This window comes from Arabidopsis lyrata, assembly GCF_000004255.2.
Source record: "Arabidopsis lyrata subsp. lyrata unplaced genomic scaffold ARALYscaffold_5, whole genome shotgun sequence".
NCBI classification, from domain to species: Eukaryota; Viridiplantae; Streptophyta; class Magnoliopsida; order Brassicales; family Brassicaceae; genus Arabidopsis; species Arabidopsis lyrata.
The window spans coordinates 12,853,269-12,867,536 of NW_003302551.1; the positions used below are offsets into that span (position 1 = coordinate 12,853,269).

A 14,268-nucleotide genomic window follows, 5' to 3' on the forward strand; every position below is an offset into this window, starting at 1 on the left:
AATTAATATCAAGTCAAAGGAGGTTATTTATTTATCAAGTCTTTTCTTTGTCAACGAGAATAAATATCAAGTCAAAGGAGGTTCTTTCTATTTAATATTTTTTCTATATTCATGAAAAACAATACAAAAAAAAAAGATGATGCAAGGATTAGTAAGACCGAGAAACGGTAGCAAATTAAACGGTCCATTCAAAACCATTAATATAATTATAACTAGAGGAACAAATCCTAAGGGACTTGGATTGCGTTCTTAGACCATGTACATAATCTCTCCCTATAAATAATCGTTTCATTATCACAATCTTATGAAATTTGATTATAATTGAATCAATTAAAAAAATGGCAAAACCTGCTGTCTCCTATTGTCTCCTCTCATGTATCTTTGCCTTGCTTCTTGTGAGTTTTCCTTCACCAGACAAAGATGATCAAGACAAACAGGTAATTGCACATATGATGATGTTTTCATGGTTCTAATTATATGACTAATGACTAACCATAACTATGATGATGATTATACTTGTAGGTGTATATAGTATACATGGGTGCACTTCCTGCTCGTGTTGACTACATGCCAATGTCCCATCACACTAGTATTCTTCAAGATGTCATCGGAGAGAGGTGCAATTTTGTAGATCAGTGCTAATGTGATTATTTGTATATGGTTTCATGTCAATATCGATCAAGATTTCATAAATCCTCTAACAAATGTATATATTTTTTTGTAGTTCGATCAAGGATCGTTTGGTTAGGAATTATAAAAGGAGTTTCAACGGATTCGCAGCCAGGCTAACTGAATCAGAAAGAGCGATACTAGCAAGTAAGTGTATTACTAAACGGACTGTTAGACCCTAAATTTCCAAAATTTAGCGAGACTCAAAAATTACTATTCTTCTCTATGCAATTAATCAACTCTATATGATTTAATTGTTTTCCTATACTTCTTATTCATTTTCATAGATATGGACGAAGTTGTATCTGTGTTTCCTAGCAAGAAACTAAAGCCCCAAACAACAACCTCGTGGAATTTCATGGGTCTCAAGGAAGGCAAACGTACAAAGCGAAACTCTCTCATAGAGAGCGATACAATCATCGGTGTCATTGACAGTGGAATCTACCCTGAATCGGACAGCTTCAGCGGCAAAGGCTTTGGTCCTCCTCCTAAAAAATGGAAAGGTGTTTGCGAAGGCGGCGAAAACTTCACTTGCAACAAGTATAAAACCCTTTTAAATTTGATCATACAATTAAATTGAGTAAGAATTTTTCAATTGCTTAGTTTAAAAAATGTGAATGATCTTTCGGTTGTATACAGCAAGCTTATTGGAGCACGGTACTACACACCCGAACTGGTGGGGTTTCCGGCGTCAGCCATGGACAACACGGGACATGGCTCGCACTGTGCATCCACGGCGGCTGGAAACGCTGTGAAGCATGTGAGCTTTTACGGGCTCGGTAATGGAACTGCGAGAGGTGGCGTTCCAGCTGCAAGAATAGCGGTTTATAAAGTATGTGACGTTGGCGTCAATAGGTGCACAGCTGAAGGAATTCTAGCCGCATTTGATGATGCCATAGCGGATAAGGTGGACCTAATTACCATATCCATCGGTGCGGATGAGGTTGGTCCATTTGAGGTGGACACCCTCGCGATCGGGGCTTTCCATGCCATGGCCGAGGGAATCCTCACTGTGGCTAGCGCAGGAAACAATGGTCCAGAACGTAGCACGGTCGTGAGCATTGCGCCGTGGATCTTCACTGTTGCTGCTAGTAATACTAACCGTGCATTTGTCACCAAAGTTTTTCTCGGAAACGGCAAGACAATTGTGGTAAGTACCAAGGGACATATCTTCGTTCCTTTATGACAACACATTATCATACATATCTTGTCCTCTTTTAACATTACTGCTTGTTGATAAACAGGGAAGATCGGTAAATTCGTTTGATCTAAACGGAAGGAAGTACCCTCTAGTATACGGAAAATCAGCTTCAAGTAGTTGTGATGCTGCTGCAGCCAGGTAACTTCCATCCCAAAAAACATTATTTTCGTATCAATTTTGCTCTTCACATGAGGGTTTAAAGGGTAATTTCGGTTTCAGGTTTTGCTCACCAGGGTGTCTAGACAGTAAACGTGTGAAAGGAAAGATTGTGTTATGTGATTCCCCACAAAATCCCGAAGAAGCTCAAGCTATGGGAGCCGTCGCATCCATTGTTAGTAGCCGCAGTGAAGACGTGACAAGTATCTTCTCTTTTCCAGTCTCTCTTCTATCGGAAGACGACTATAACATTGTCCTCTCATATATGAACTCCACAAAGTAGTTAGCCTATATCTCTGTTTCATTATATTTCTTACAAAAACTCCCATCTTAAAGCTCATTTTTGTCTTGGCTAGAAACCCCAAAGCAGCTGTTCTGAGAAGTGAGACAATCTTTAACCAGAGAGCTCCTGTCGTGGCTTCCTACTCTTCTCGTGGCCCAAACCCAATCATTCATGATATTTTGAAGGTATATACAGAAAAGGAGAATTTAAATTACTCGTATTGGTCACTCTAACAGTTCTGCGTTGGATTGAATGTGATTTGTATTATAGCCGGATATAACAGCGCCGGGATCAGAGATTCTTGCTGCTTATTCTCCTTATGCCCCACCAAGCGTATCAGATACAAGACATGTAAAGTACGCAGTTCTTAGCGGAACCTCAATGTCTTGTCCCCACGTTGCTGGTGTAGCCGCCTACCTAAAAACGTTTCACCCACGCTGGTCTCCTTCCATGATCCAATCCGCCATCATGACTACCGGTAAGCAAAAACAAATCCACTCTGTTTTAAGCATACTCTTTTTTTTCACTCACAACATAACTTTCTTGTATTGCAAGGAAACTTATAATACTCTGTTTTTTTGGTGTTTCTTGTAGCGTGGCCAATGAATGCATCTACTTCTCCGTTTAACGAGTTGGCCGAGTTTTCTTACGGAGCGGGCCATGTCGATCCCATAGCTGTAATTCATCCTGGACTAGTCTATGAAGCTAATAAATCCGACCACATCGCCTTTCTTTGCGGCTTGAACTACACTGGAAAGAAATTAAGGCTCATCTCCGGTGATAGCAGCAGTTGCACCAAAGAACAGACTAAATCGCTACCCCGAAACTTAAACTATCCTTCGATGACTGCTCAAGTATCGGCGGCAAAACCGTTGAAAGTAACTTTCCGTAGAACAGTCACTAACGTCGGTAGGCCTAACGCTACATACAAAGCAAAGGTAGTTGGATCTAAACTCAAAGTCAAGGTTATCCCAGACGTCTTGTCTTTTTGGTCATTGTATGAGAAGAAGTCCTTCACGGTAACCGTTTCAGGCGCCGTTCCCAAAGCTAAAAAGCTTGTGTCCGCACAGCTGATCTGGTCTGATGGTGTCCACTTTGTGAGAAGCCCCATTGTTGTTTATGCTAAGAACTGATGAGTCAGAACCAGTTACTGTTTCTATCTGTTATCGTCAATTATTACTTTTAAACCCTTGTTTGTTGGTTTTGATGTTTCTGGTTCCGTCACTCATTTTAGTTATAACTTATAACATCAATCTAATTATTTGCCTGTTTTTTTTTTTTTAAAGTTATTTGCCTGTTCCAATTAAAACCTTGTTGGTTCTAAATTTCAAAATGGTCATGAGAGTTTTAATTTAATTTGGAGAATGATCAAATATATTACTACTTGTTTACTTTTAAAAAAGGATAATAGAATCACATTCATAGTATTTTTGTTCTACTCTTAAAATTTTACGATTCGTCTTCTCCTTAATTAGGTATATGTGACGGCGTGACGCTAATAATTATGGTTTGAGTTTTGTATATCCCTATTGTTTTTTACACTCTCTTCTCAGTGATCAATAAAGCGTGCTTTCATTACTATTCATCCATAAAAATTGAATCTTGTTGGGTTTAGGAGATTTATGACTTATTTTTTTTAGTGTGAACAAGATAACTTATTTTACCTTAATTAATTCATGAAAAAGAAAAATACAAATTCTACCTTATGGAGTCTAAAATACCCAGAGTAGAATGTTTTCTACCTTACGCATTCCAGAGAATTACGTTGTAAGAGCATTTCCTAAATTTTAGTTCCCATATATGCAAGAGGGAAGACAATAATGATTATTGATGTAGCTATTAGTTGAAATTTAATCTAAACTTTGTAAAAGTGTATAGTCAGAATTGTGAAAATGGTGTTAAGGTTTGGTCGCCTTATAAAACAACCTGTCATTTTATTCACTGATAACCATGTGACTCACAAAACTATACTCCATCTCTCCCAAATTATAAGATGTTTTAGCATGTTTTTCTTGTTCCACAACATAAGACTTTCTCATATTTTTATGTATAATTTATGGTTATTTAATTTATTTATGACCTTTTGAATTCTGTAATCTTTTTTTTCTTTTGGTTAAATTTTTATAAATAATAAACATTTATTACTCCTTAATCTTTGTGCTTTTAACAAAAACGTCTTATAATTTGGGACACATAGAGTATAATACTCCCTCTCTTTCACAAAAAGTGTCACTTTGGCATTCTTCACACAAATTAAGAAAAAAAGTTAAAACTCTTTTATACCCTTAAACTATTTATGTATTTACAATTATTTATTTTGATGTAATTATAAATAAGTTGCTATATAATCGTTTCTCTCTTAGACTTCTCCTTAATTTAGTCAATAGTCATTGTGATAATTAAATGCATTTCTAAGATCAAAGCATTTCCACAATCGACATTTATTTTTGGAGGTAAATCTATTTCAGTTTTTATGTTAAATAACTATAGAGAAAATAGAGCCAAAATTAGTAGTGGCAATCAATTTTTTTTTTAAATCCACCATGCACTAGTCTTCCATGCTTCGACCTGTTTTTTCTGTTCTGAAACTTGCAAATTTTGAATAGAACTTTTAGTCATATGTTTATCCATAACAACTAAAAAGTGACCCTTACTTGTTTTTAACAGATCTAGTTCCATTTTACAAATAAAATAAGAGAATAATGAATGTCAATGACGTTCAAGGTAATGTAATAGAGATTACGAAGAGAAACAATTAATATTGTGTAGAAAATGGCTTGAGATTTTATCATAACTTATATTTATTATTGTTTGATAAATTTTTTTTGAGGTTATAACTGAAATAGTTTGTCGAAATTAGTCTTGAAATTCTAAAACAAAACTCTTTTTGTAACAAGAAAAAAATGTCAAAGTGACACTCTTTATAAAACTGAGGGAGTAAGTACAATTATATTATTTTCATATTGTTTATTATTTAAATTTATTGAAATAATTAATAGTATTAAATTTTAAATAATCAATTAAATAGTTATTAGTTATACTATATATTTCAAAGCAAAACAATATTAAATAGATCTAAATGGGTCAATGTAATGTAAATTAGGTGGTTAAATGGGGTATAAACTTAAATGGAGTTAAATATACAACCATTCAAATTAAATTTTCATATAACAGGCACAACGTTGGCATGCCTAACACTATCTACAAAGCGAATATTAGTCAGATCAAAACTCAGCGCCAAGATTATTCCAGATGTCTTGTCTCTGAAGTCGATGCAAGAAGAGAAGTCTTTCACGCTTACTATTTCAAGCAGAAGATTATTAGCTTGTCCTAATTAAAACCTTGTTGTTTGGTTTCTATTTGAAAATGGGCGTGAGAGTTTTGATTTAATGTGGAAAATGATCAAAGCTTAAACCATCTGGATGACCAGCATCTTAAAACGGTTATTTTTTGGAAGTTCACTACCGAGGAGGAACCATAGCGTAATATTGGAATTAGGCATTGTATATACATTTAAATTTCTTAATTATTAAATAAGATATTATTCATTTATATTTGAAATACGCATTTGATTCGGATTCAACATTATTTTTGAGTAAATGCCTTCAAAGTTCAAACTTCAAATACATAGAAAAATATGCATTAATATTTTAACAGAAAAAAAAACAAATTTTTGCCAAGGTTGAACTCACCAAAGTCATAAATATTTTTTTACATATGTTTTGCTTTATCTATTTTTCGTTATTTGTTTATGTTTTGCTTAGGTTCCGCACGCCAGGTTGTCTAGAGTCTAGACAGTAAAAGAAAAATTGTGTTATGCGATTCCGAGCCGTAACCCGATGAAATTTACTCTAAGGGAGCCTTAGCGTCCATTGTTAAGGGCAATTGAGAAAATTTGGCAGCTATAACTGCAATTCATCATGGACTTTGATGATGCGATTTTACTATTTCCAAAGGTGTAGGTATGACAGTATTCTATCTGCATTTGATGATGCGATAGCGGACAACGTAGACCTCATCAGCATCTCAATTGGTACGATGGTAGGTTTGCCATTCGAGGAGGACCCGATCGCCATCGGGGCTTTCCATGTCATGGCCAAGGGAATCCTCATAGTGAATTCCGCAGGAAACAGTGGTCCACAACCTAGCACCGTCTCTAGCACTTCTCCGTGGATCTTCACTATCGCTGCTAGTAATACAAACCGGGCGTTTGTCACCAAAGTTGTTCTCGGAGATGGCAAGACAATTGTCGTGAGTACCAAGAAACTTGTTTTTGTTAAGACAGCCATCATATTCGTACATATCTTGTCCTTTCTCTTACATGGTTACTGGAAAACAGGGAAGATCGGTAAATTTTCATCTGAACGGAATAAAGTATCCTCTAGTATACGGAGGATCGTCTTCAAGTAGGTGCGATGCTGCTTCCACCGGGTAACTTCCATCCCAAGAAACATATATCTTCGTATCTATTTACACTTCACATAGTGGGTTCAAATGGTCTTTGTGGTTTCAGGTTTTGCTCACCAGGGTGTTTAGACAGTAAACGTGTAAAAGGAAAGATTGTGTTATGCGATTCCCCGCAAAATCCCAAAGAAGCTCAAGTTATGGGAGCCATCGCATCCATTGTTAGGAGCCGCCATGCAGACGTGGCAAGTATCTTCTCTTTTCCAGTCTCTCTTCTATCGGAGACGACTATAACATTGTCCTCTCATATATGAACTCGACAGAGTAAGCACTTCTCTTTGTCTTATTATATATAATTCTCACAAATTGTCCATCTTAAAGCTAGATTTTTTTTGGCCAGAAACCTGAAAGCATCTATTACGAAAAATGAGACGGTCTTTAACCAGACAGCTACCATCATTGCGTCTTACTCTTCTCAGGGTCCAAACACTATTATTCCCGATCTTTTGAAGGTAGAACCAAGATCCTCGCTGTTTATTCTCTTGATGCCCCACCGAGCCAATCAGACACAAGGCGTGTAAACTACTCCGTTTTAGGCGGAACTTCAATGTCTTGTGTAGCCGCCTACCTAAAAACGTTTCACCCACGGCGGTCTCCTTCCATGATCCAATCCGCCATCATGAGTACCGGTAAGTAAAACAAGGTTTACTCTTGTTTTCTGAATATTCTGCATATTTTTTTATTGGAAACATAACGTTCTTGTATTGCAAGAAAGGTTTTATCATACTCTGTTTTTTTGGTGTTTCTTGAAGCTAGGCCAATGAATACATCTACTTCTCCGTTTGATCATATGGCCGAGTTTGCTTATGGAGCTGGCCACGTCAATCCGATAGCCGACTGGTCTATGAACTACACGGCAAAGAGTTTAAGACTCATTTCGGGTGAAAACCGCAGTTGCAGTGAAGAACAGAGCCAATCATTAGCAATAAACCTCAACTACCCTTCCATGACGGTTAAAGTCCGGGAAACAAAACCATTCAACCTGAATTTTCGTAGAACAGTCACAAACGTTGGTATGGCAAAGTCTACTTACAAAGCCCAAGTACTCGGATCAGAACTCACCATCAGGGTTGTTCCAGATTTCTTGTCACTCAAATCTATGTACCAGATGAGGTCTTTCACCGTTACGGTTTCAGGCCAAGGTCCCGAAGCTGACAAACTTGCATCGGCACATTTAATCTAATCGTTATTTATGCTACAAACTAATGTGTCAAAATCGGAAAAACGGTCTATTTTCCCACGAGAACTATTGCATCACGATAGATAGAGCCCAAAGTATGACCCCGATCTATATATCTCTGAAACAAAAGTTCTATACCTATTTCTCCCCGACACAAAAGTTCTGTATCTAAATCTCCCCGAATTAATAGTTCTAGATCTATTAAACCATAATCCTGGGTTTCTTCGGTTTATTTTATATTTAACCGATTATTACAAAAATTAAACCCAATTTTATATTTAACCGATTATTACAAAAATTAAACCCAATTAAACCAGAGAAAACCAAATTTCTCAAATACATTATCTCCTTCCTCTCTCTCACGCCTTTCTCTCTCTCTTTTGCTTCATCTTTCTTCTAAAATGGTGAGAATCATAAAACCCATCACGATTCTCTCAGATTTGTCAAAGATTTTTGTTGAATTCTTAATTCTAATGCTTCTTCTTCTCAAACTTTCTTCCTTTTACCCTTTCAAAAAAGTATGACTTCGATGCCTTACGTGACTTCATAGCCAATCACAAACAAAAACCCGGTGGGTGAATCAATTTTTCTTCTATTGATTGCTGCAACCAATTTGACCGGAATCACCTGCAATCCCAATTTAAACTCTATCAATCCAGACACCGGAAGGGTTACTAAATTGGAGCTCATGAACAAATAGTTGTCGGAGAAATTGACTGAATCTCTCAAGAAGCTAGTTGAGATTAGGGTTCTTAATCGGTCTCAGAATTTCATCAAAGACTCGATCCCTGTTTCGATTTTCAACTTGGTGAATCTATAGGCTCTTGATTTGAGTTCTAATGATCTCTCCGGCGAAATCCAAAGAAGTATAACTCTCCCAGCTTTGCAAAGTCTTGATCTTTCCTCCAATGGCTTCTTCCTCCAATAAAACCAGAGTTCTCAACTTTTTTTTTGTTTCTCGAGCATAAACGGATCATGAGAACTTGCCCAGAAAATTAATCAATGTTAATGCATATAATCTTTGAATTTCTGTTAAAATTGATGTTTTTGTGTGTTTACCGGTGATTGGAATCGGAGAATCATCGATTCCAAGTTTATCAAGTTTCAAAGACGAGAAGCTATACCAGAAACCTTCGTAGACGGAACTGTTCAATGGAGCGAATTGAAGTACAATTGGTGGGGTTTCCTTCTCAGCCAATGCCCCGATCTTACTCTCTGTGTGCAATTCTCTGGGAAGAGAGATATTAAGAAAATCTGGTTTTCTTTGGTTTAATTGGGTTTAGTTTTTCAATAATTGGTTAAATATAAAATAAACCAACGAAACCCAGGATTATGGTTTAATAGATCTAGAACTATTAATTCGGAGAGATTTAGATACAGAACTTTTGTGTCGGGGAGAAATAGGTATAGAACTTTTGTTTCAGAGATATATAGATCGGGGTCATACTTTGGGCTCTATCTATCGTGATGCGATAGTTCTCGTGGAGAAATAGACCGTTTTTCAGTCAAAATCAGTTCATATATCTCTATAAATTTATGATTGATTAAAACGCAGACGTTTTAACAAATGAAGCATCTTAAAACGCTGCCGTTTTGGTACGTTTCACTACCGTTGTGTGTTTTGTGTTCATGTGATACAAAGGAGACGCGACGATTCAAAGTTCACACCTTTGAGAGATGACAGCAATTCGCGTCTTCTCGCGAAAATTACCAACTTTCGCTTCGATTTTCTTCCAAAATCTCACTAGAAATCCGTCAATTCATCGAATTTCATTCTCGAATCTAAAACCCAAAACGCTACTCCACCCAATTCCGCCGAAACCCTTCACTGTCTTTGTTTCTCGGTTCCATGACGGGAGACCAAGAGGTCCTCTTTGGAGAGGGAAGAAACTGATCGGAAAAGAAGCCCTTTTCGTGATTCTGGGTCTCAAGAGATTGAAAGACGACGACGAGAAGCTGCAGAAGTTTATAAAAACCCATGTTTTCAGATTGTTGAAATTAGACATGTTAGCTGTTATCGGTGAGCTTGAACGACAAGAAGAGACTGCCTTAGCCATCAAGGTGAGTTCTTTACGTGACAATTTCTTCTGGGTCTTTACGGAATTTTTTCTTTAGTTTGATCCCATGTGCTCATGAAGTGTTCGACGAAATGCCTGAACGGAGCTGACATTAGGGTAGTTGTATATTTAAGTTTTAGACCATTATGGATCATATACGTATATTCTTATGGTTCTGTGTCGTTTTAGTTCATTGTGTTGTTGATGATTCATGATTGGTTTCTTCAACTTACAGATGTTCGAGGTGATCCAGAAGCAGGAATGGTACCAACCCGATGTGTTTATGTACAAGGACCTTATAGTATCCTTAGCAAAGAGTAAAAGAATGGACGAAGCTATGGCTTTGTGGGAGAAAATGAAGAAAGAAAACCTCTTTCCTGATTCTCAGACTTATACTGAGGTTATCAGAGGGTTTCTTAGAGATGGATGTCCTGCTGATGCCATGAATGTGTATGAAGACATGTTGAAATCCCCAGATCCGCCGGAAGAGTTGCCGTTTAGGGTTTTGTTGAAGGGGCTTCTGCCGCATCCGCTTCTTAGAAACAAAGTGAAGAAGGATTTCGAAGAGTTGTTCCCTGAGAAACATGCTTATGATCCACCAGAAGAGATATTTGGTAGATGTTGAGGTGTGTATGCACAACTCTACTCTTCGATCTCAGACTTCTCAGTGTTTTCTCAAACTGTTCTCTTTGAATAGTGTTTCTCTCTACTTATGAAGTTTTAGTCTTTTGGCAATTTAAAGTAGTTAAATCTAATCTTATCGTAGATCAGTCTAGTCTTGAATTGCACAGTAAGACACGGGAATTATTTGCGACTGTTATTCATCTGTGACTGTGCATTCTGCAGGCTCTTAACAATATCAACAGGGGAAGTCTATCTTGATCAAGATCCAGAGTGTGATATTGAAGTACCAGTAGATCTGAGAAAGTGGCGAAACAAATTGTTACTTCACAAGACAAAAGACTTAGTTAGACGAACCCGGATTATGTAGCGACTTCTATTCCTTGTTATGATGTTTCACAATATTAGGCAAAGACCAAACTTTTGAATCCATCATCTTTATGTAGTGACTTCTATTCCTTGTTCTGATGCTTCACAATATTAGTCAAAGACCGAACTTTGTGAATCCATCATCTTTATAGTAAAAGATTCTAAGTTGACAACTTTTCTACTTTTTCCACATTTCTGTGGCCTCTCATGTTGTTGAAGGGTTCTTCTTTTATCATTCTTACTTCATGAACAACTTAATAGAAGTTTACTATTGTTGATTTCTTAGATGATTCTTGTCCTTGTGGGCGTGCGGGAGTGGTTATCGGGCATGACTAGAAATCATGTGGGCTTTGCCCGCGCAGGTTCGAATCCTGCCGCTCACGTTTTTGCTATTAATATGATAATCATTGAACCCCAAAAGATGAAGACTTCCATTTGAGTACTTCTTTATTATACATGACCAAATCCATTTGAGTATTTGGAATATTATGACCAAATTCTGTATTATTATTATACATATCCTTACCGTACTGTTGAAAAGCAAGAAATATAATAATACATTATGGCATCATCCACTTGACGAGACAAGAAGAACATTTTTAGTTTGGGATCAAAGATATTTGACCATTCTTTATTAATGTGACATGACTGGTGAAATGGTGAGATCTTCCGCCAAAATCTGCTTTATGAAAAATACTGTTAAGAAAGACACCAGTGGATTAAAGAAGCTCAAGTACAATTGTATAAGGCTTTATGATAATATGAGAAGTCAAAAGAACAAAAACTTGAAATCTTGAACCGTCTAACGCTTTTAGATTTAGTCCCCACCACTATTTTGATTTTAGTTAATTCGGTTTGCTTTATTGGATTTACCAAGTTAGATGCAAGTTTTTACATACGAAGAAATGTATTCAGAGAGAAAATTTCTAGCAGTGTCTATATTTTTCTATATATACACTCATGATCTTGTTGTGGGTACACACATAATCATACTATCTTCTTCCTCATTCTTCATCATCATCTTTTTTCTTTTCCTTCTATAAGTGACATACTTCTCGTAGTAATGGAGGGTAAAGGAAGAGTTGGATCATCATCGCCTTCTTCCTACACCGCTAAAATCTTTGGCCCCAAGGAACCTTCCTCCTCCGCCAACTTCAACTCCATTTTCCCTCCTCCCTCCAAGGTTATTACTATTCCCTTCTTTTTATTGTTCCTTTTGTTACCTTTTTTTCTTGATTGATTCTTGAAGTTCATTATTGCTTTTTCTTTTCTCAGAGTATTCAGGGAACATCAAGAAACATCCTAAGTTCCAAATATGGCTCCCTAGGTCAGTGGAAAAGTCTTTCTCCAACATTTTTTTATAAATTACTCTGTTTCCTTCATCCATCATAAACAAGCTTCAATACTTAGCTATATTATGCAAAAACGGCTCAAAGATTCTTCGAGATTCGCCATTCTTTAGTCAGGATAACAATCCGAATCTGGATGGTCTAATGAAAAGATTCTCTCATTGGTTTTTGTGGTTTCTTCACAGACCAACGTAAAGAATCTGCAACCTGCAATCTAAGTTCATCACTTTACTACGGTGGTCAAGATGTTTACTCTCAATCCACTCACAACCATACTCACACTACAGTGAGTAATCATCATTATCATTTATCATCCACTCAGGTCACTTTTGATATTTGATTGTTTTAAAGAAGAGACAAAATCTCTGACTTTGCAAAACGTTGTATCCCATCAGATTAACAAGGATCAGAACAGAGATAACAACGATGCAAACTCGTCGGACGCCTCAAGAGGAAACTGGTGGCAAGGTATTATATATATATATATATATATATATATATATATATATATATATATATATATATATATATATATATATATATATATATATATATATATATATATATATATACCCCAACCAGATGATGTTTGTTACCGAATTCACGTCTTTGTTTGTTTCCCTTCTAACATTTCCCCAATCTCGTCATTTTCGCAGGTTCACTATATTACTAGAAGCTTCTCTAAGTGCGTCTCTGTAGAAGAACACAAGTTGAAACAGAACAATATATGATCGTTTGATCCTCTGTTATGTTCTTAAAGAAACTGTTTCAATGATGCTATGCTTGTCTATTTGTCTAATGTTAAACAAAATTAGATCTTGAAACTATAGTAAAAATATATAACAGAGGATTCTCTCTGGCTACAGAACTAATCGAATCTGAAACTCAAATCTATCAGACAAAGAGATTGTAGAAACCCAAAAGGTGTCAATAAATGAATGCGTAAAGCACAAGGAACACATAGATAACAAGTGCAGAAGGAACAAGCACAACAAGAGGAATAATAGCCGCAAGTGCATGAAAGCTTCTCTTACATTCCAAAGGACCAAGCTTAATCTGAACAAGATCCACTAACGCCATTGTCAAGAACCCACATCCCAAAACCGACGCAACACACGAGGCCACGATCCCAACCCTCAAAGCTGCCAAGTTCACGCGTCCCTCTCCCGCTTTCAACACACGCGCCTCCTCCACCACAACGTTCCCGTTTGTTGTTGTTGTTGTCCTAATTGCTTGCTTGAGAGACATAGCGATGAGGCTGGAGAAGAGGAATAAGCTGAAGGAGTAAACATGGCTTGAGACAAGCCTCTCCGCTAATGCGGGACCTTTTGCGGCGATACATCGGTGGAGATGGTGGTTCTCGGCGGCGGATGAGGAAACCGGGAAAGTGATGTTTCCACTTGTGGTGAGACCGAGGAAAAGAGCAAGCGAGAAGAGTGAATTAACATTCACGATCCCATCCAGAGCTGTGACGTGGATTAACGTCGTTGGGAGGAGCCGTCGCCGGAGAAATTCCACGGCGCCATTGGAGATTGCCATCAAATTTGAATTGTTTTACCTAGACAACAATTTAGATTGAGCGAAATAGAAATTTGGTTATTCATAATTAAAGAAAGGTTAGCTTTTTGTTGTAATTTTGCCGGAGACTGTGGGAAAAATGTGTGTAGCGTCGAAGCTAAGTATTGCGTGACGTCTCCGGTGAGGAAAACGACGGACAGGTAATGATGGGAGACGTAAACCACAAGGTACCAAACCTTTTTGCCTTTTTTTGGGGCTTTTGCATCGATACGTCGACGTATGACTTAAACAAGAAGTCATATTTTGACTTTAACCCAAGAACACTATTTTCTAAAGTTAATAGTTTACGCAAAAAAAAACTATTTTGCTTTAGAAAAATGACAACAAAACCCATCATCTTT

The 14,268-nt window shown here is 37.1% G+C and overlaps 5 protein-coding genes and 1 non-coding gene across 6 annotated transcripts; 5 read left to right on the forward strand and 1 right to left on the reverse strand.

Moving 5' to 3' along the window:
• Nucleotides 1-147: 147 nt before the first annotated feature.
• LOC9311874 (subtilisin-like protease SBT4.6) lies at nucleotides 148-4,562 on the forward strand. The gene is made up of 10 exons (XM_002875760.2): nucleotides 148-437; nucleotides 523-617; nucleotides 725-816; nucleotides 957-1,209; nucleotides 1,309-1,819; nucleotides 1,914-2,008; nucleotides 2,090-2,305; nucleotides 2,383-2,494; nucleotides 2,580-2,787; nucleotides 2,904-4,562. Exons 1-10 carry the CDS (start codon nucleotides 339-341, stop codon nucleotides 3,440-3,442), a joined length of 2,220 nt encoding a protein of 739 aa, XP_002875806.1. The 5' UTR covers nucleotides 148-338; the 3' UTR covers nucleotides 3,443-4,562.
• Nucleotides 4,563-6,347: 1,785 nt separating this feature from the next.
• Nucleotides 6,348-7,956, forward strand: LOC9311875 (subtilisin-like protease SBT4.5). The gene is made up of 5 exons (XM_021026190.1): nucleotides 6,348-6,560; nucleotides 6,649-6,740; nucleotides 6,823-6,962; nucleotides 7,226-7,402; nucleotides 7,526-7,956. The coding sequence occupies exons 1-5, from the start codon at nucleotides 6,348-6,350 to the stop codon at nucleotides 7,954-7,956; spliced, it is 1,053 nt and encodes a 350-aa protein (XP_020881849.1).
• Nucleotides 7,957-9,566: 1,610 nt separating this feature from the next.
• On the forward strand, nucleotides 9,567-11,181 carry LOC9311877 (pentatricopeptide repeat-containing protein At3g46870). Its single transcript, XM_021026836.1, has 3 exons — nucleotides 9,567-10,014; nucleotides 10,246-10,636; nucleotides 10,857-11,181. Exons 1-2 carry the CDS (start codon nucleotides 9,631-9,633, stop codon nucleotides 10,633-10,635), a joined length of 774 nt encoding a protein of 257 aa, XP_020882495.1. The 5' UTR covers nucleotides 9,567-9,630; the 3' UTR covers nucleotide 10,636; nucleotides 10,857-11,181.
• A 120-nt stretch (nucleotides 11,182-11,301) lies between these two features.
• On the forward strand, nucleotides 11,302-11,383 carry TRNAS-AGA. Its single transcript has one exon. It is a non-coding gene; the product is annotated as a tRNA-Ser (tRNA).
• Nucleotides 11,384-11,954: 571 nt separating this feature from the next.
• Nucleotides 11,955-13,167, forward strand: LOC9311878. The gene is made up of 5 exons (XM_021024185.1): nucleotides 11,955-12,183; nucleotides 12,276-12,327; nucleotides 12,535-12,635; nucleotides 12,745-12,817; nucleotides 13,006-13,167. Exons 1-5 carry the CDS (start codon nucleotides 12,064-12,066, stop codon nucleotides 13,020-13,022), a joined length of 363 nt encoding a protein of 120 aa, XP_020879844.1. The 5' UTR covers nucleotides 11,955-12,063; the 3' UTR covers nucleotides 13,023-13,167.
• Nucleotides 13,168-13,174: 7 nt separating this feature from the next.
• On the reverse strand, nucleotides 13,175-14,137 carry LOC9311879. The gene has a single exon (XM_021024184.1). It carries the CDS (start codon nucleotides 13,886-13,888, stop codon nucleotides 13,277-13,279), a length of 612 nt encoding a protein of 203 aa, XP_020879843.1. The 5' UTR covers nucleotides 13,889-14,137; the 3' UTR covers nucleotides 13,175-13,276.
• Nucleotides 14,138-14,268: the final 131 nt, after the last annotated feature.

Coding starts and splice junctions, on each gene's coding strand:
- LOC9311874 (XM_002875760.2), top strand. CDS start 339: ATGGCAAAACCTGCTGTCTCCTATTGTCTCCTCTCATGTATCTTTGCC. Junction 1,820..1,913: donor GAAACGGCAAGACAATTGTG/GTAAGTACCAAG, acceptor GTTGATAAACAG/GGAAGATCGGTAAATTCGTT. Junction 2,495..2,579: donor TCATTCATGATATTTTGAAG/GTATATACAGAA, acceptor TTTGTATTATAG/CCGGATATAACAGCGCCGGG.
- LOC9311875 (XM_021026190.1), top strand. CDS start 6,348: ATGGTAGGTTTGCCATTCGAGGAGGACCCGATCGCCATCGGGGCTTTC. Junction 6,741..6,822: donor TGCGATGCTGCTTCCACCGG/GTAACTTCCATC, acceptor TTGTGGTTTCAG/GTTTTGCTCACCAGGGTGTT. Junction 6,963..7,225: donor CCGCCATGCAGACGTGGCAA/GTATCTTCTCTT, acceptor GATCTTTTGAAG/GTAGAACCAAGATCCTCGCT.
- LOC9311877 (XM_021026836.1), top strand. CDS start 9,631: ATGACAGCAATTCGCGTCTTCTCGCGAAAATTACCAACTTTCGCTTCG. Junction 10,015..10,245: donor AGACTGCCTTAGCCATCAAG/GTGAGTTCTTTA, acceptor TTCAACTTACAG/ATGTTCGAGGTGATCCAGAA.
- LOC9311878 (XM_021024185.1), top strand. CDS start 12,064: ATGGAGGGTAAAGGAAGAGTTGGATCATCATCGCCTTCTTCCTACACC. Junction 12,184..12,275: donor TTTTCCCTCCTCCCTCCAAG/GTTATTACTATT, acceptor TTCTTTTCTCAG/AGTATTCAGGGAACATCAAG. Junction 12,328..12,534: donor TTCCAAATATGGCTCCCTAG/GTCAGTGGAAAA, acceptor GTTTCTTCACAG/ACCAACGTAAAGAATCTGCA.
- LOC9311879 (XM_021024184.1), bottom strand. CDS start 13,888: ATGGCAATCTCCAATGGCGCCGTGGAATTTCTCCGGCGACGGCTCCTC.